The sequence below is a fragment of the Lolium rigidum genome, chromosome 2 (assembly GCF_022539505.1).
Source record: "Lolium rigidum isolate FL_2022 chromosome 2, APGP_CSIRO_Lrig_0.1, whole genome shotgun sequence".
NCBI classification, from domain to species: domain Eukaryota; kingdom Viridiplantae; phylum Streptophyta; class Magnoliopsida; order Poales; family Poaceae; genus Lolium; species Lolium rigidum.
The window spans coordinates 153,603,588-153,623,477 of record NC_061509.1 but is presented as its reverse complement, the minus strand read 5'-3'; the positions used below and the strand labels follow the sequence as shown (position 1 = coordinate 153,623,477).

General features: G+C 52.3%; 2 protein-coding genes and 1 long non-coding RNA gene across 3 annotated transcripts; all 3 read right to left on the bottom strand.

The window, feature by feature from the left end:
* Window positions 1–226: 226 nt before the first annotated feature.
* Window positions 227–1,513, bottom strand: LOC124687494 (leucine-rich repeat receptor-like protein FASCIATED EAR2). The gene has a single exon (XM_047221272.1). The coding sequence runs from the start codon at window positions 1,505–1,507 to the stop codon at window positions 227–229; it is 1,281 nt and encodes a 426-aa protein (XP_047077228.1). The 5' UTR covers window positions 1,508–1,513.
* Window positions 1,514–15,599: 14,086 nt separating this feature from the next.
* Window positions 15,600–16,051, bottom strand: LOC124687493. Its single transcript, XR_006998232.1, has 2 exons — window positions 15,985–16,051; window positions 15,600–15,905 (listed from the first exon to the last, which is right to left on the bottom strand). It is a non-coding gene; the product is annotated as an uncharacterized LOC124687493 (long non-coding RNA).
* A 1,631-nt stretch (window positions 16,052–17,682) lies between these two features.
* On the bottom strand, window positions 17,683–18,954 carry LOC124687492 (probable inactive leucine-rich repeat receptor kinase XIAO). The gene has a single exon (XM_047221271.1). It carries the CDS (start codon window positions 18,952–18,954, stop codon window positions 17,683–17,685), a length of 1,272 nt encoding a protein of 423 aa, XP_047077227.1.
* Between the last annotated feature and the right edge of the window lie 936 nt (window positions 18,955–19,890).

Below are 19,890 nucleotides of genomic sequence, written 5' to 3'. Positions count from 1 at the left end.
ATGTCTTCATTAATTAGCTTATAGACTCATTGTATCTTAGAAAGTGTGATGTTACAGTAGCTATGTTACTCCATCCTCCTCTCTCCTCATTAACTCATTGCCACATAAGCAAATTTGCTGAGTTGGACATTTAGTTACTAGTGAAGTTACTCCCACTATGAGTAGTCTCATTGCCAAAGTACAATAGGTATGGAGCAGAATGGAGTTATCTACAGTATGCAAACTCTCATGGCTCGCACTTGGGGCACGTGGCATGGTTCTTCTGCGGGAGCCCTTGGCAGAAGAAGAACTCTCGTGGACACTCGAGCAAGCAGTTGTCCGCCAGACTCACCGCCGCACTGCCCTCCTTGATCTGCCTCATCTGCCTGGGCAGGGCGCCGCAGAGATAGTTCCCCTGTAGCGTCAGCTTCTGGAACGGCAGCTTCCCACCAGTGGCTTCCTCCTCCGAGACACGAGCGGCGTACGTGTCCGGTATGCCTCCTACGAACCGGTTCTGGTCGAGCCCCACCATCGTGAGACGCGGCATCGCCGCGAGACACCTGGGCAGCTTCCCCGCGATCCTGTTGCCGCTGAGGTCCACCACGACGAGCTGGCTCGACGCGCCGCCGTCGGACGCCTCCTCGACCGCGCCGAGCTGGTTGGACCCGAGGCACAGCTGCTCCAGCGCCGGGTGCTCGAACGCGGCGCCGGGGACCGCGCCGGTCACCGCATTGCCCGTGAGGTCCAGCACCTTCATCGCAGAGAGAGCGCGGAAGGCCGCGGCCTGCAGCGGCCCGGAGAGGCTGTTGTTGAGCGCCTCGACGGACAAGACCTGCGGCGGCAGCGCGTCGAGAAGTGAGCCGGACAGCGCGTTGCCGCTCACGGCGAGGTATGCGAGCGAGCGCATCTTGCCCATGGCCGGAAGGCTCCCGGTGAGGCCGTTGTTCTGCAGGTCCATCTGCGTCAGGGCGCCCAGGGAGGCGACCTGAGGCGGTATCGGGCCGGTGAACGCGTTGTGGGAGAGGTCGAGCTCTTGCAGCGACGAGGCGGCGGTGAAGAGGGACCCTGGTATCTGGCCGGAGAAGGCGTTGCGGGAGAGGTCGAGGAAGCGGAGGCTCGGCGGCAGCGGCGTCCCGGCCGGTAGCGCGCCGTGGAAGCGGTTGCCGCGGAGGGTGAGGGACTGGAGGAAAGGCAGCGAGGCGAGGACCGGCGCGGGCAGCGTGCCGGAGTAGCCCGCGGGGTCCAGGGCGACGGCGGCGACGCGCTGGTAGGAGGAGTTGGGGGGCGTGTAGCAGTGGAGGCCGCAGGGGAAGGTGGTGCACGGGTCGTGGGCGAAGTCCCACGACGCGAGGCAGCAGGAGTAGGCCGGGATGGTCGCCGCGTCCACCGCGGATTTCAGGGACGCTAACGCCGCCTTGTCTCCCGGGAAGGTGGCCGGAGCAGACACCTCGGCCGCCGTGGGCTGGAGCACGAGCAGGAGGAGGAGCAGCATTGCTTCTACGAGTAGGAGGGTTGCAGCAGTGGCCATCGATGGATCGATCCTCGCGGTGTGTGCCTTGGTGGTCGGTGCTCAAGTCGTGGCGGTTGGTTTGCCTTTTAGTGAGTGGGTGGGATCAGTGGAGTGTGAGCTGTTGATCCTCGGAGTGCCACTCCACTCTAGGATGGAGGTAGAGGAGTATACTGTATTATGGCAATGCGTATTATATCATATCAAGAAGGGACTGCTAAATTGCCAGCATTGATAATTGATGGCAATGTTAATTTTAGAAACGAATAATACATATTGATTTGGAAATTACAACCTTCCAACCCTGGCTCTACGTTACGTCCCAATCTGAACTTGAACATGAATCAGGCAAACCATGCCAGACGCAATACCAAACATTCATAATTGATGGCAATGGAAATTTTACTTGTTTTTTTAATAAGCATTAGAGCATCTCCAACAGAGGCTGTAAACTGGACGCGCGCTAAAAAAACTGCCAATATACAGCGTCAAATGCGTTTTTGCGTCCTCCAGCAGACGCTGTAAAATAGGTCGCGCTGTAAATATTTTAATGCGCGCGGTAGTTTGCGCTATCCAAAGCGGCATATCTAGTGCGCCGGCTACCGCGCGCTGTAAGCTGGAACCGCTCGCGCGAAAAAGAAACTGCTCTGCTCTGCCGACCGCCGCATCGCGAGTTCCACCGGCCGCCGTGCTGCAAGCTTCGCCGGCCGCCTCCCACCGAGCTCCGCCGGCCGCCGCCCCGCGAGCTCCGTCGGCCGCCCTGCGAGCTCCGTCGGCCGCCTCCCTGCGAGCTCCACCGGCCGCCGTGCTGCAAGCTCCGTCGGCCGCCGTGTTGCGAGCTCCGCCGGCCTCCCTGCAAGCTCCGCCGGCCGCCGCCCTGCGAGCTCCGTCGACCGCCGCCCTGCAAGCTCCGTCGACCGCCGTGCTGCGAGCTCCGTCGGCCCCCTGCGAGCTCCGCCGGCCGCCGCGCTACGAGCTCCGTTGGCCGCCGCGCTGCGAGCTCCGCCGGCCGCGCACGCAGGCACGGACTCGATTTCGATTGTTGTGGCTAGCTAGACTCGATTCGGCCGCGCGCGGACCCGATTGATGTGGCCGCGCACGCACGCACGAACTAATTTCGGCCGGCCGCGCATGGAGATTCGATTGCTAGCTTGCTAGCTATATCAATTTCTAGCTACATGGATAATGCACAGTAATTTAGTTGAATTTTTCAGATTTATTTGTAGCCTGTTTGATCTTGTTTGTTCTATGAATGTTGAAGAAACTTGTTTGTGGAGCTCTATTTTACAGCCTCTGGCAAAGGGTTGTTTTTCGGCTTCGTGGTTGCGCTGTAAAATAGAGCCTCTGGCGAAGCACGCGTCGGCGCCGCGCGCTATATCCGAATCGAGCGCGCTGCAAACGACTTTTACAGCGCCAAATTTTAGAGCCTCTGTTGGAGATGCTCTTAAGCTTTGGAATGGAGGTAATTTTGATTTAGAAATTAAAACCTTCTAAACCCGGCCCCTTAATAGCAGTAAAATTGTAAAAAACAACAACCGTAATGTTGAGTGGTATGGCCAATGTTCATTTGAAGTTTGAAGAGCCCCGAATTCCAATAATGGATCAATTATGTTGAGTGTTTTTTTTTTATCTCCCTTAGTCAACCAATTCACCTTCGACCTTTGCTTCCAATACACATCCCATTGTGCCTCTAGTTTTTCCAAATTTTAACGCGAGATATGCTCTTTTAGCACTTGGGTTTGTGATATCCCACACCTCCTACATGCCTCTAGATCATTCTTTGTACGTGTAATTCGCTTCTCCAGATCTCCCAACTCTATCCAAGCATTCTTTTATTGATTTTCCACTGTTGACTAGTTATTAATCTTATCTTATATAATCTTATATAACTAAATAGTTCATCCCCACTAACATATTTCTCTCAACATGCAGCTATGCCACCTCAGCGGTCCCACCATCTCAGTTTTTTCTACCATCTAATTATGTTTTGCACGTCATATTCTTAAGCGAATTCAGCATAAAATCCCTTTCTCTTCCCTTGACGAGAATCCAATATATATTTCCTTAGCCCGTTCTATTTACTCCAGGAGTGCCGGCCAGTGGTTTAGTGCAAACCATTAATCACGCCTTAATCTCCCACATCCAGCTCTAAAATCTTGCTTTCTTTAGTTAGGCATAAAAGACCAACCGTCATGTCCTCTCCACTCCCTCTGCATTGCCGCATCTGCACCATATTAATCGTCCAGTGATTCATCTTCCCTTCCTAGAAAAATGATTCCCCTTCCCATCCTCGCCTCACACCCCTTGCAGTTGCAGGCCCTCCACTTCCCTCATGGATGCCATCGTCGTATTCTCATCCTCGGTTCCAAGGCAGCATGTTGTCTCCCGCACTTCCCTATCCATCCACTAATCAATCGAATCAGCTACCTTGCGTTGCAGATTAAGGTTCTCCATGGTGATCAGGAGGAGAAGCACCGCCGCGTCGACGATTTCCTTGACATATATTCGGCTGCAATGAGGACAGCCGTCTATAACGTTTTCTACTTCGAGTGATGAGAGAAACTGACTATCCGGATGAGAAAATTTGTTCCTTTCGGGTCCGAGAGATGCATGATGTGGTTGTATTATGTTTGGGTCTGCTTCGAGTGATTTGCTACATATATTTTATCGACCATGTCATGCAGCAGTTGTGGAAAGAGATTGCTATCCTCCATGGTGGTAACTGGTTTTCCTACTTTTTTTGCAGGATTATATAAATTATATTGGGTCTTAATCATGTTTTATTGAACACATCTTCAAGTCGTCATCTTCTCTGGGATTCAGTTCGAATTTGCAACATGTCATCTGAATGAATATCACAATTTGATAGCAGAATTTTGATGGCCCCTCACCTATACTGATGTTCTTAGTCCTCACATTCTGATTTATATGTGATATAATCAGTGGGATCTTTCTCTCCAACAGTATGTGTTTGTTAGTGGAAGTCACCAGCTCCGTCTACAGATCCAACAGTATGTGTTTGTTAGTGGAAGTCACCAGCTCCGTCTACAGATACTAATGGGCTAAACCGACTGCACCAGGTCTCTCAGCGTGAACTTATTAATTACCTACTCATTATCTTTAAATCCTTATCAGATTTCTATGCGGTTCTCCTTCTACCAATATCAGATTGGATTGTGGCGCTAGCCGGACGGTTGCAGACTCATATCAACTAGATGATACAAGTTGGGGCTTTGTTGCACATGATTAATTTCTAAATCTTTTTATTGCTTAAGTACTTGGAATTTCAAAAATTTCAGTGCTCGAGTCTGTTGGAATCAGTAGTTGTTCAACTGATTTCACCTGAATGCCAAGAAAAGAGATGGTCCGGGTAACAATCTATAATGATGTTATTCTGTTTTCCCTCAACACAGTTCTGCATGCAAAGCAGCACACCCGCATGGAAATGCCCAATCAATGGATGTGCGTGAGGTCCATTTTGAGTTTCATTTATTCACTACCTATTTTTTTTCTCCTATACTACGATGTATAAGACCTTCATTTTATAAGGGCATGTATATCATTTGGCAAGTCTTGAACTAGGTTCCATCCATTAGTCATGTATCTTACTCCAGCAGAACTAATGAGTTTTCGGTTTCTATGAAAACAATCACAAATTTTCTTTGTACGAGCAATCATAATTATAAATTATGTATCTTATATTTTTTATGATTACTTGGGAGGGATTCATTACATAATGAAGCAATATCTTAACAATATATCCCGCCGCAACGCGCGGGATATCATCTAGTTATCCAAGTGCACGGATCACCGGAGAGACCCAAATCATGCAATTCACAATTCACAATCCTTGAGAGCCTTCTTGAAACGGTGCATTCCCCACTCTCCTTGTCACATGCCATCAGAATTTCATTGAAATCACATGCACACAGCTAAGGCAAATTACTATGAAACTTTATGTTTCGTAACAATCCCCACGTAGCCTCCCTCTGATCCACCTTTGGGAGGCCCTGAGTCATCGATCGCGCAAGTTCGTGCCCACTGTTAGAAATAGGATAGCTTTGATACTAAGCTAACTAGGCAGTTATCAATATTATGTTAGGTCCTAAGCTAAGGGCATGTACAATGATGATATTTTTAGCGGTGTCACGTAGGATAAACATTGAGGTGGAGGAAAAAGAAAGTTGAAAAAAGGGTGTGTCTTCTCTTAATTAAGAGATGATCTCTTAGCACAATTTTTCTCACCATAAATTTAGGATATCTAGGTAATAGAGATAAGACTAAAAAATAGCCCACTGTATATCATGTTTTTGTTATAAACGTGACAAGCAAATACGAAGAACGAAATGGAAAACGCAGGGAGACACAAGATTTTAACGTGGAAAACCCCTCCAACACAGGGAAAAAAACCACGGGCGTCAGCTAGCAAAACTTCACTATATCGGAAGGTGTTTACAAATGCCGTGATTATCTTATAATCTGATAAACCATAGCCGACGGCTTACAAGAGGTATATATAGACGGTGGCATCGATCCATATCTTATAGTCTGATAAACCCTAGACTCCGTTCTTCTCTTGGCCTTATGCTCTCGGTAGGGACAAAGTTCGTGATTACGTGAGAAAGAATGATTATGAGAATTAAGTAATGTTTCATTAAGGCTAAGATGAGTGGAAGCCTCCCTTTAGTATGAATTTGGATCACAATATAACAGTTTTATTATCATATCTAGGTTACATGGCGTGTTAAAATAAGACAGGTCTTATCAACCATTGCACATGCCCTAAGTAGGTAGTTAATTTTTTCCAAATATTGTAATACCCAAGAGGTGCCTTTGTAACCACCTTATTGGCGTTTGTTCAGTTGGTATATATACACCCAACAATCATCAATGAAACATCACTAGTTCTCTTAATCAGTCTTTCTCAAACATGTTATCACGCACTTTTTCTCTACCGAGAGCGTAAGGGCAAGAGAAGAACGGAGGAGAAAAGGAGAAGACGAGAAAAGCAGCACGCCACGAACGGTCCAGCGGGCGGCGACAGACTCTCCGGCATGACGCGTGGCCCAGCCGCTCCTGACGGTGGCCATCAGTCCCAACGCGGTCACGGCCTCTTCGGTGATGGCCCACAACCGGCACGTGTAGAAGAGTCCTCCGATGCGCGGCACGCTCGTTCCTGACGGTGCTCCTCCAAGCATGTCGCATCGGCCCGCAGCGGCAGCCAGTCCCCGGCGCTTCTCCTCCCAGCCGGTGGCCACCTACGCGCGATGAAGGCGACTTCCAACCGCGGCGCGGCGCGCCACCCTCTATGCAAGGAGGCTAAGCACATGAGCCTAATAATTGATTCGTGCACAACACAAAGGAAGCAATACGGAAACCTTATCTCTTCGCCAAGTTTGCAATTTAGTCTTCTAGTCTTCTCTCACGAGTTAGCTCTTACTGAGGTATCACTTTAAATGGCTGATAAATCCACTGCTATTCCTATTGGTATATGTGAAGATGTTTCTATTATGATAATGTACAAATCCCTACGAACTTTTTGATATTAGAAATGCCTAAAGATGATAATTTATCTCTTCACATAAGGAAACTTTATCTGTTTGCCAAATTTGCAATTTAGTCTTCCAGTTTCTTAAAGGAAACTGCTGGGTCCCCTGGGGGATCTGATTCCCCAGCCCCGGGTCCCCAGCCGTCGGATCAACCATTTTAACGGTTAGATTTGCATGTAGCAAAAAAACATCTCCGGCACCAAAAAACCACCCCCGCAATAAATGACTGAAGCAAAAAAACGGTTCGTTCAGAAAAGAAAATAAAAAGCTGGGCTCGCCGGAGACCTCGCCGGAGACCATCTGTTATCACCAAGATTTAACCGAGTCAGAGGTGGGCCGCAGTCAAGATGGGCTTAAGGAAGTATATGTGGAGAATTCTATGAATCGGCCTGTTGGGTTTAATTGCCCGTGTATCTGTAACATATTAGATCCGTTTTAGTTTAGAGATAGAATCTTAGTCGTGCACGGTTTAGTGCATGCCCACATTAGAAAGTCCCCTGGACTATAAATATGTACCTAGGGTTTATGGAATAAACAACAACTCACGTTCAACCCCAAAAACAAACCAATCTCGGCGCATCGCCAACTCCTTCGTCTCGAGGGTTTCTATCGAGTAAGCGACATGCTTGCCTAGATCGCATCTTGCGATCTAGGCAGCACAAGCTACGTTGTTCATGCGTTGCTCGTCTTGAAGCGCTTTTGATGGCGAGCAACGTAGTTATCATTAGATGTGTTAGGGTTAGCATTGTTCTTCGTTTAAGCATGCTTACGTAGTGCAACCCTCGCATATCTAGCCGTCCTCACGCCTATCTCAGGTGTGGGGGCGGCACCCGCTTGATCATTATTTAGTAGATCTGATCCAGTTACGATTGCTCCTTGTTCTACAAGGATTAGTTTAATATCCGCAATAGTTTGGCCTTACAAAGGGGGAGGATCTGTGGCACGTAGGGTGGCGTTCGCAAGTCCTAAACGGGATGTTCCTAGGATCAACTTCATGTTGGTTTTACGGCCTTGTTTAGGATCGGCTTACGAGCACCGTGCGTGGCCATCCGGCCCAACTCTGGAGTAGGATGATCCGATTATGTGGTGAAAACCCTAAATCGTCGTAGATCTCATTAGCTTCATCTTGATCAAGCAGGACCACCAAGTATTCGTACACCCCGTACGGATCATGGGTGGATCGGCTCTTTGAGCCGATTCACGGGATAACCCGAGAGCCGATCGAGGCTCGTATTTAACGTTTACATGTATGCCCTGCGGGAAACTAAGCGAGGCAATCTCATCACCTTCCGACCAGGTATAGGTCAGGTGGCACGCCCTTGCGCTCGCAGCGCCGCGTGTGACCGAGAAGAGCATTGCGGGCCGTCGCTCGGAGGGGTCTCGGCCAGCCGCGGCTCTAGGCTCCCCCGGCTCTACGGTGTTGACAAGGCCGCTGCCCGCCGGTGGGTTTTGGCAGTCAACACATTCGGCACGCCCGGTGGGACAATCGTCTACATCAACCACATCGCCATCTACATCCGAGATGGCGGACGGCACGCCGGTCACCTACGAGGATCCGCCGACAACCTCAAGAAGCAATACAATGAGATCAAGGCTACCCTCGAAGCCGACCTCATCGGCTCTTTTCGGAGAACCCGTTCTGGTGGCATCGGATGGAAGGGGTTCTCACCGAGAAGGTGCACTCGATGGGATAGACCTTTCTTCCCCGTCGGAGGAACGCACCGAGAGTGCGACGGCGAGGAGATCAACTACACGGTGGCTCACTCGCTACACCGCCACTCGCGAGAACTTGGTTAACGTGCTTTGGAGCGTGTCGCTCGCGCGTGATCCGAGAGATCATGAGCCACCGGTACTCGCCGTCGGGACCAGCTCTCGGGACGCATCAAGGAGAATTGCCATTCCGAGTCCCGTCCACCGCTGCCATTTGCGTTGGCAGCACTCGCTGAAGTGCCGACTACACCGGCATTCCTCGTCTACGGAGTGGTGGCGACCCCGGTGACTACCGGTTCTTAATGGAGGCGCCTAAGGAGATCCCTCATGGGTACGCATGCATGTATGTGCCGGATTGTGGTGGCCGGGCACTCACAAACCAGGTCACAACATCGGGGACTCCGGCGAAGACGGGAGGAACGTCGGCGACGGAGCGGACGTGGCTAACTAAATACGCCACACCGAGCGAAACTCCCGAGCCCAGCTCCTGCGGCTGGCTCGAGGCTGGAAAAGCAAGCGTGGCAGGCCAAGTACGCCACCCGGCGAATCTTCGGAGTGCAACTCCTACGGCCAGCACGGCGGATCGGATCGATACCATGCGAGAGACCAGTTCGGCATGATGCCGAAAAGAAGGGCGGTCGGCTATTCCAAGCCGTACCACGACGATTACGAGATGATCCCGCTGCCACCAAAATATCGGCTCACGACTTCTCTAAATTCGGTGGATCGAGATGGCTCCGGCTCCATCGAGCACGTCGGCCGATATTTGGCTCAACTAGGACCGGCTTCGGTGTCGGATCAGCTACGCGTGAGGCTCTTTTCACGGTCCCTCACGGGATCGGCTTTTGGATGGTACACCTCTCTACCAGCGAACTCCATCCAGTCTTGGAAGCAATTGGAAGAACGAGTTCCAGATGCAATACCATTCAGAAGCTTCCGAGTACGGCATTGCCGATCTAGCACAACTACGTCGAAGCGCGGGAAACGGTGACGAGAATACATCCAGCGCTTCAGGAATCTTAGGAACCGATGTTATTCGGTTCGTATAGCTGAAAAGGAAGCGATCGAGTTGGCGATGTAGCAGGCCTTGCAACACAACTCAAGGACATGGCCTCCCAAGCGGATTATCCCTCGGCTGGCGCACATGGTTCGAAACTATCGGCATATGAACAGCGCCACCCCGACCTGTACCAAGACAAGTTCAAACGTGCGGTAGTCATGGTCGATACGGAGGAGGATGAAGTGCTGCGGGAGGCCAAGAGATAGCGATGGGCTGAGTGGACGCGGGGAGGAACCCTGTGGCCTGCAAATGGGTAAAGCCGCCGGGGCCGCCCGGGGGATTTGATTTTGACGTGACCAAGACTGAACAAATCTTCGACCTCCTGCTCAAGGAGAAACGGTTGACGGTTCTCGAAGGTCTCAAGTTCCCCACGGCGAAAGAGCTAAACGGAAAGCCGTACTGCAAATTCCACAACTCGCTTTCCCATGCCACCAACGGCTGCCGGGTGTGGCGTCGGCACATCCAAGCGGCGATAGAGAAGGGGCGGCTAATTTTCAACCGATACGCCATGAAGGTCGACACCCAACCCTTCCCCGCCGTTAACATGGTAGGAATCACCTACCCGAAAGTTGCCGGCCAGGCCCCTCGTTCGAGCATCAACATGGTAGGGCACGGAAACCACTCCGGCAAAGATGGAGATGAGGGCAGCTGCTCTCACGGCAAGGATACGAGATGAGGCCGCTCCATGCGATCGGCTCCGTCATGATGGCAAGCGCTACGTCACAGAGGGAGAGGTGAAGAATATAAGATATCAGCGACCCCTCTCTGATCACCTCCTCAACAAATATGTTAATCAGTATGGTCAACGCCGGCGCCCCTATTACGGTGATAGAGGAAATCGTTTGGCCGGAGAAGCCGAGAAGATATCGTCGGCGGGATCACGATGAGGAGGAGCATGAGCGCTATGCCACGGAAGCATCAAGGGAGCAAGACGACAACGCCGGGCATTGGGACTGCCCCTTCTTCGGACTACTGCTGGGATTCGGGAATGAGCCGATTGCCCACAATCGGCAATTGCCCAGAATGCAATCGAGAAAAAGAAGGAGGCAGCCAACGTGTACGTGTTCGAGCGCTTAGGGCCTCTCCCACCACAAAGCAAATGCGGCTGAGTCACCTCGTTGGGCGAGATATTGAAGATTCGGAAGACGAGGGAGAAGTGGAAGAAGACAGGTACCACCGGCCAAGGTGGTGCCACGACGGACTCAGCCGTTCCCGAAGCGCGAGGGTTCAGCGATTGCGCGGCCTGGAGGAAGCCGAAAGGTTGTACCTGCATACGCTAAGAAAGGCACGGCCCGATGCGGCTGCAAAGGTTCGGCGAACCCTGGATGAAGAGGGTCGTCCACGGAAAATGGAGTGGCGCCCTAAACGAGAGGAAAGCCGATGATGAGACATCGGCTGGCACAAACATGGTACTCGTCTTGCCGACGAGAGCGTAGCGCTCCACGACTCTACGGAGCACACAAGGTGGACGACGGCGGGCGCATCAAGTCGAGAGGTTGGGTTGGTTTCATCCGGCTGACCAAGTAGCAAGATCAAACCAATGGGCAAACCGGGAGAGGCTGATCCTTGTGATCGGCCCCAAAAAATTTACTGAAGGGAACTTACAAAACCTTCAACGAACAAGCAACGTGGAGGCCGATTCCGGCAATCGGCCAAAATTGTCCTCACCTACCTCTCTGCTGGGTTCAACATGTTATCCAACGGAGCCGATACCATCAATTTTCTTGACGAGAATCGGCTCGGGGGCGCCAGGTATATGGAAATATGAGGGTATACAACGAAGCATCTCATCTTTTGTTGACGGGTATTGAGATATGGGGGCCGATGCACGAGTCGGCAGTAAAAAAAAAAAAATTCGAAAAGTGAAAATTTTCGAGGCACGGCCGATGCGGCGGACATCGACTTCGAGAATCAAGAAACGGCCGATGCGTAGCCATCGACTCTAGTTGTGTGAGGATTATCCAATACGTGGGGTTAGTACAGTTGGAACGGAAGATTATCGGACTGTCGGAGGAAGAAAGAGGATCGAGCTGTGGCACATTCTCGCCTCGAGTAAGAACTCGGGGGGCAGCTCACCTTGAAGGCTTTCCGCTCAGAGAGGCCGATTTGTGTTCAAATCGGCTGACGCTCATAAGGAATTTCCCCGCACACAATCGGGCCCGGGTCTACACGGTTCATGCGCGTATTCCTCGTCTCCGTTTTACATCGAGCTGAGACTCGGGGGCAACAGACCTAGTGGATACTCTGTTTAAGAACCGATGAGGATTCCATCGGCTGATCCTTCATTGCAACCCTCTTCACAATGATGGAGTGCTGAAAATGATTATTTGGTTTGGTTGGAAAAATTCGAAGGTTGTTTCGAAAGTCAGGCACCTTCCACCAGATTTAGAAAATCATCGGTTGAAAAAGAGAAGGGTGAATTTCAAAGGACCGATGCGGTGCGATCGGCTCATTACGCATTGGCAAAGGGGACGAATCGGCAAGGTCGGTAGAAGAGAGAATCGGCTCAATTAAAAGGAATCGGCAAAATCAAGATTGGGGGAAAAGTTCTTCATTGATTAAGAGGAGATTTCTTACATGAGGAGCTAATTGCTCTCAAAAGGGGAATACTAGGGGTTCCACTACCCCATCTACTACTACTGGCCCTATTCTAGAGGTCCTATCTATGGGCCATCAACTGCCCTCGTCGTCGGCTGTCGTCGCCATTATCGGCGCTGCTCCCGGCGGGCTCGTCGTCGCTCCAATGGCCGCCGGCCGGGCCTCGTTGTCTTCATCTTCTTCGTCGGCGTCGTCCTCGTCGCTGTCGAAGTCGCTAAGTTGCCCGGCCAAGGGCAGAACCGCTTGGCCGGCGGCTCGTCGGAGGAGCCCTCGTCGTCGTCCTCCTCCTCCTCTTCCTGCTCCTCCTCCTCCCCGGGAGAGGTGAAGTCGCGAGAGAAGGCGTCGTCGTCACTCCCCTCTTCCGTTTCCCCAACGGCGAGGAAGCGGAGGTCGCTCTCCCCGTCCGTCAAGGACTGGTCGTCCTCGGACCAGACGGAGAAGTCGTGGTCTGATTCCTCCCCTGCCGCAATGGCGCGGCGGGTGTTGGCGGGTGGACCGCCGCCGCGTCGTACTCCGGCGTCGGCTCACGGGACGTGGAGGATTGGCTAGCAAGATCCGATGGAGCGAGAGGAGGAGGAAGACATGGTGGCTGAGAGGGTTTTTGGAGTGCTAGTGCGGAGGAGATACAAAGGAGAACTGTTCAGAGCGGTTAAATCGAAGGAGGATATAGTGGAAATTCAATGCCACAGCAGTTTCCGAGGAAGTGGTGCCTAAAAAAAAAAAAAAAAACTGCCAGGTCACGCGGAGAAGTTGAGAAGGCAAGGCATCATCATGAGGAATACTGCGACGGTTCTGCCACGACATGACCCGACGAAGGAAAGCAGAGTGATTTTGGAATTACCAATTCCAAAACCGAGGGGGCATGTGTTATCACCAAGATTTAACCGAGTCGAGAGGTGGGCCGCGATCAAGATGGGCTTAAGGAAGTATATGTGGAGAATTCTATGAATCGGCCTGTTGGGTTTAATTGCCCGTGTATATGTAACATATTAGATCCGTTTTAGTTTAGAGATAGAATCTTAGTCGTGCACGGTTTAGTGCATGCCCACATTAGAAAGTCCCCTGGACTATAAATATGTACCTAGGGTTTATGGAATAAACAACAACTCACGTTCAACCCCAAAAACAAACCAATCTCGGCGCATCGCCAACTCCTTCGTCTCGAGGGTTTCTATCGGGTAGCGACATGCTGCCTAGATCGCATCTTGCGATCTAGGCAGCACTAAGCTCACGTTGTTCATGCGTTGCTCGTACTTGAAGCGCTTTTGATGGCGAGCAACGTAGTTATCATTAGATGTGTTAGGGTTAGCATTGTTCTTCGTTTAAGCATGCTTACGTAGTGCAACCCTCGCATATCTAGCCGTCCTCACGCCTATCTCGGGTGTGGGGGCGGCACCCGCTTGATCATTATTTAGTAGATCTGATCCGTTACGATTGCTCCTTGTTCTACAAGGATTAGTTTAATATCTGCAATAGTTTGGCCTTACAAAGGGGGAGGATCCTGTGGCACGTAGGGTGGCGTTCGCAAGTCCTAAACGGGATGTTCCTAGGATCAACTTCATGTTGGTTTTACGGCCTTGTTTAGGATCGGCTTACGAGCACCGTGCGTGGCCATCGGCCCAACTCTGGAGTAGGATGATCCGATTATGTGGTGAAAACCCTAAATCGTCGTAGATCTCATTAGCTTCATCTTGATCAAGCAGGACCACCAAGTATTCGTACACCCCGTACGGATCATGGGTGGATCGGCTCTTTGAGCCGATTCACGGGATAACTCGAGAGCCGATCGAGGCTCGTATTTAACGTTTACATGTATGCCCTGCGAGGAAACTAAGCGAGGCAATCTCATCACCTTCCCGACCGGGTATAGGTCAGGTGGCACGCCCTTGCACTTCGCAACGCCGCGTGTGACCAGAAGAGCATTGCGGGCCGTCGCTCGGAGGGGTCTCAGCCAGCCGCAGCTCTAGGCTCCCCCCGGCTCTACGGTGTTGACAAGGCCGCTGCCCGCCGGTGGGTTTTGGCAGTCAACAACCACGTAGCAAACATATTATGCAGATGTAGCAAAACCGCAAATAAATTGTAGCAATTTTTTTTATTCACATGTTGCAAATCCTCTAAAACATCAACGGAGACCTCGCCTGCAGCTGGCAACAGCGCCGTCCGAGGTTGCAGCAACTCCGTCCGCCTAGGACAGCAACGTTAGAAGCCTCTAGTAGCAACATCCTATGCCTAGGGTAGCAAAAGTAGGCCTCCGCCCATAGCAAAAATCTACCCTCCTCCGGTAGTAATGTCGGACACCTTAAATAGCAAAATCGGCCTCTGCAGGTAGCAACGCTGCAGGCCTAAGACAGCAAAACTCCTAACAAAGCAGAGGAGCGCGAGATGGAGGCGGCTTCGGGCAGGCCATGGCAAGGATGGGTGGAGAAACTCGTGGCGAGGTCGCCGCACTTGAGGACGAAATGAGGTCTACGCTCGCCGCCGGCTCGTCCCGTCCCGTTGGTGCCGCCGGCCCAGCCCGTCGCCGTTGCGCCGCCAACACCTACGAGGCGGAGACCCTCACGCTCGCTGCCGGCATGCGGCAGGTCGACCGCCTCACTGGGATCAAGCCACTGGAACCGCCTCACTGCTAAGAAGGGGCTTGTCGTCCGTGGGGAAGAAAGGAGCCCGCTGGCCGCGGGGAAGATCTCGTCGACTTGACGGGTCCAGGAGCGGCGGCGCTCGGCTACGGCGCGGCGGCGCTCGGCTACGTCGCGGCAGCGTGTAGATGGGGTGCTCGGCTACGGCGCGGCGGCGTCGCGCGTGCGCGGTTCCATCCAGGAAGAAAAGGTTGGGGAGCGATCGATGCGTGCGGAGATGTAGGGCCCACGCACGTGGTGGGTGGGTGCGTCCGCCCGATGCTGTGCATCCAACAGCAACGCATGAGGAGGTTGCGATGCGAGGATCCCGGGAGAGAGCAATCATTTTCCTTTCTTAAGAGCAAGGGCAATAGAACAGCCGGCTGCTGGCTATATGATCATGCCATGTCAGCTAACCGGCAGCTTAAAGCCACATACGTATAGTAGGCTGACTATTATGATGGCTATATTAGTATTTAATGATTGCATGCATATACCATCTGTTGTGATCCATTGTGAACTGCACCTTTGTAGCCAATATACCATTCCCGTCATCAAGATATACAAGGCAAGCTGATTCATAAGCAAATAACAAACAAATGCTAAATAAGATCCGTGACAAACAATTCATTATAGGTTTGATCTTGACGATAAGGAGCGACAAGCTAATATCACATAACACCATGACATCGACACTTAAACATTACATGACTGTTTAGAACAAAGAGTGTATACTGTTTAGAACAAAGAGTGAACCAAACAAAATACTAAATACGGTCTCCAGCAAAAGGACATTAGTTTGATCTTGACAACGATAAAGGCAGAAAGCCATTGTTCGAGCTTCGGTACAAAGGAACAACTAACCATTCATCAACAACCTTCAACCACTGTATGGGGAAAAAGGAAACATCAATAACTAGTAGAATTAGTTGACCAGATTGTTGAAATAAGGACATCACCGTATACCTTAGTCAGTATTGCCAAATAACCTCTCCCTGAAACACTTCAATGCCAACACGTGCTCAGATCTCACCGTATACACTAGTTCAGTTCATGGATGCCCAACACGGAAATAATCAAGCATCATGTTGCAATTAGCACAAAAAGCCCCAACACTCTTATTAGAGCCATCTCGTGCGTATTAGATTCAGTAAGCTAGCAGCAAATTAGTACTCAATATCCATGCGTATTAGATTCAGTAAGCTAGCAGCAAATTAGTACTCAATATCCATGCGTATTAGATTCAGTAAGCTACCAGAAAATTACTACTCAATATTTTAACTAAACAAGATGGAGGCAACAGCACATACCAAGCTTGCAGATTATACGCCTCAAGATTCCCAGCCGGGGGTGTAGGTTGTGCTGAGCCACCAGTTCCAGCAGGCGGTGTCCACCAAGAACCTTGAGCCAAAAATCGCTCGGTTGAGCTACCCCAGCGAGCCAGCACGGTGGGGAGGAGGCTGCCATGGACTGTGGTGGTCGTGGTGGTAACCATGAGCCACTTGCAAACATGGAAGGGATGGCCGGCAGCGGGATGGATTGAGTCATTGCCGGAGGGACGGGCTGAGCTGCTGGTGGCCGGACGGGTTGAGCCGTCGGCCATGGGGATTCCGGAGGCACCGGTGCAGTTGTCCTCTTGGACTTTCCGGCCATCTCGCTGTGGGCGCCGCCGGCACTCTTGGCGTCTAGGGTTCTTGTGCCTGTTTGGGGATAATGTTGGTGGATTGGCAGTGATTTGACAGGGGGGCTTGATTTGTAGGGGAGGCAGGGAGATTTGGCGCGGCGGAGGCCGATTTGCCGCGGGAAGGAACCGATTTGGCGCGGCGGAGGTCGATTTGCCGCGGGAAGGAATCGATTTGGCGCGAATTGATGGGGACGCACGGGATCTAGAGGAAGAAGGAAGCGCCTGCCTAGCGTCGGCACACGGGCTGCAAGCGGGCTATTTTCTCTCGATGCGTGCGCTGTAGCTGGGCGACAGACGAAGCGCTCGCTGTGCTCTCTTTCCTCCTTTCTCTCTCTCCCACGTAGGATTTTAATGACGTGGCAATCAATATAGCCTGCTGAGTAGACCATGTACTATGTAGTGCAAAAGCGAACCGTGGAGGTCTTTGAATCGATTCAGCACATAGTGGAGCATCGGTTCAAGAGCTCTGACAAGAAAAGCGAACCGAGTTGTTGGTTCGATTCCAACCTGACACAAATGAACTTACGACGAGTTAAATACAAGGCACTAGCACGGTACAAGCTTCAGATGGCTTGCATGCAAGGTTAAACTATTGTTAAAAGCTCTGTTGTAGGTCCCAGCAGTGGCAGTGAAAGCGATGCTATACATAGCAGCCCAAATACACCGATGCCAAACTCTGACAGCTTTTCCTTTGAACCGAATACACATAGTGCATGGTCTAAGTTCGTGGACCAAGCTGATCTACCAAGTGGGCCCACAACTGCCACGTCAACTCTTATGCGCCGTCTACAGCCCGGAGTGACCTAGAAATCATTTCGCGCGTATTCAGTGACCACCACAGTGTATTTCCGTTGTACAGTGACTAATTTGATCCGAGGTGACAAGTTCATGTACCAATGATGTAATTAAATCTTAAATTTATTCCTGGTTATCGCCAAGGTGTAATACAATATGTTTAGTTATCTACAGCATGCAAGCTCTCATGGCTCGCACTTGGGACACGTGGCATGGTCTTTCTGCCGGAGCCCTTGGCAGAAGAAGAACTTGCGTGGACACTTGAGCAAGCAGTTATCCGCCAGACTCACTGTCGCGCCGCCCTCCTTGATCTGCCTCATCAGCCTCGGCAGGGCTCCGCAGAGATAGTTCCCCTGCAGCGTCAGCTTCGCGAACGGCACCATCCCGTTCGTGACTTCCTCCACCGAGATCCGAGCGGCGTACGTGCCCGGCACGCCTCCGACGAACCGGTTCCGGTCGAGCCCCACCATCGCGAGACGCGGCATCACCCCGAGACACCCGGGAAGCCGCCCGGCGATCCTGTTGCCGCTGAGGTCCACCTCGACGAGCCGCCTGGACGCGCCGCCGTGGGACGCCTCCTCGACCGCGCCGAGCCGGTTGGACCCCAGGCGCAGCTGCTCCAGCGCCGGGTGCTCGAACGCGGCACCGGGGACCGCGCCGGTCAGCGCGTTGCCCGTGAGGTCCAGGACCTGCATTGCGGGAAGAGCGTGGAAGGCCGCGGCTTGCAACGGCCCGGAGAGAGTGTTATTGCGCGCCACGACGGAGACGACCTGCCGCGGCAGCGCGTCCAGCGGTGGGCCGGAGAGCGCGTTGCCGCTGAGGTCAAGGTGGGCGAGCGAGCGCATCCTGCCCATCGGCGGCAGGGGTCCGGCGAGGCCGTTGTCCTGCAGCTCCAGCCTCGTCAGCGCGCCTAACGAGGCGAGCTGAGGCGGTACCGGGCCGGTGAACGCGTTGCGGGAGAGGTCGAGCTCTTGCAGCGACGAGGCGGCGGTGAAGAGCGACCATGGTATCTCGCCGGAGAAGGCGTTACCGGAGAGGTCGAGGACGTGGAGGCCCGGCGGCAGCGGCGTCCCGGCCGGCAGCGCGCCGTGGAAGCGGTTGTCGCGGAGGGAGAGGGTCTGCAGGAAAGGTAGCGAGGCGAAGACGGGCGCCGGGAGTGTGCCGGAGTACCCCGCGGGGTCGAGGGCGACGCCGGCGACGCGCTGGTAGGAGGAGTTGGGTGGCGTGTAGCAGTGGAGGCCGCAGGGGAAGGTGGTGCATGGGTCGTGGGCGAAGTCCCACGACGCGAGGCAGGAGTAGGCCGGGATGGTCGCCGCGTCCACGGCGGATTTGAGGGACGCCAGAGCGGCCCTGTCTCCCGGGAAGGTGGCCGGAGCAGACACCGCGGCCACCGCGTGCTGGAGCACGAGCAAGAGGAGCAGCGGCATTGCTAGGAGGAAGCGAGCAGCAGAAGCCATCGATCCTCGCGGCGTGTGTGTAGCTTTGTGGTCGTTGAGGTTTTGTTTGCATTTGAGTGAGTGGGATGAGTGGAGTGTGAGCTGTTGACCCTCGGAGTGGCACTGTAGGATGAGTACTAAATTGTTCGGCGTGTCCTTACGCTCCCGGAAAACTAGGGACGAACGGAACAGAAAAACACAACGGGGCTACTCCCTTTTGAGCTTTAGCTAGCTTTGCACTTTGTTTTACGCTGGATGGCCATGGTGATGACAGCCTTTTGTTTCTTGGGTGCGTTTCATGATTCGTCCATATGATTAGAGCGGTGGAGTGCCGTTCACTCATGTCCGTGCTCTAAACATGCGGATTGCGGTTGTGTTCGATCGACGCCGGAATGGTGTGTTTTAGGCTATTTTCTAAATAATAAGTTTATTTTAATTAACTTCAAAAATATTACTTAAATTGGTGTTTTTTTTAAAAAAATACAGCATTGGTCACCTGACGGCCAAAAGGCCCTAGCCGAGCAAGTGCTAGAGGCCTGTCGACCAGCGGCGCTGTCACATCGTGTGACCTTTTGGCGAGTAGATGGACGAAAGGTTTTTTGGCCACCAGTTGACCGAAAGGTCCTATTGGCCACTAGTTGACCAAAATGTTGCATGATCAATGCAACGCGTCACAGCTCAACCTACACAGCCCCATTTTCTCACCATATCTCGCTGCGACCTCTCCCGCCACATTCTCCCGCCATATTCTCCCGCCACATTTTGCCGCCATTTCTCGTCGCATCTCGCCTAATTCTCCCGTCATTTTTCTTGGTGTTCTATGTAAAAAATAGGCGTCAATATTGTTTGTTCACAAGTGCTCGTACCTTTTCTCTTCATGTTGGCTCACCCTTAGCCACCATGAGTGTATCTTGCTCATACAAGGTGTCATGGAGCCAATGGAAGATGTGGCCAGAT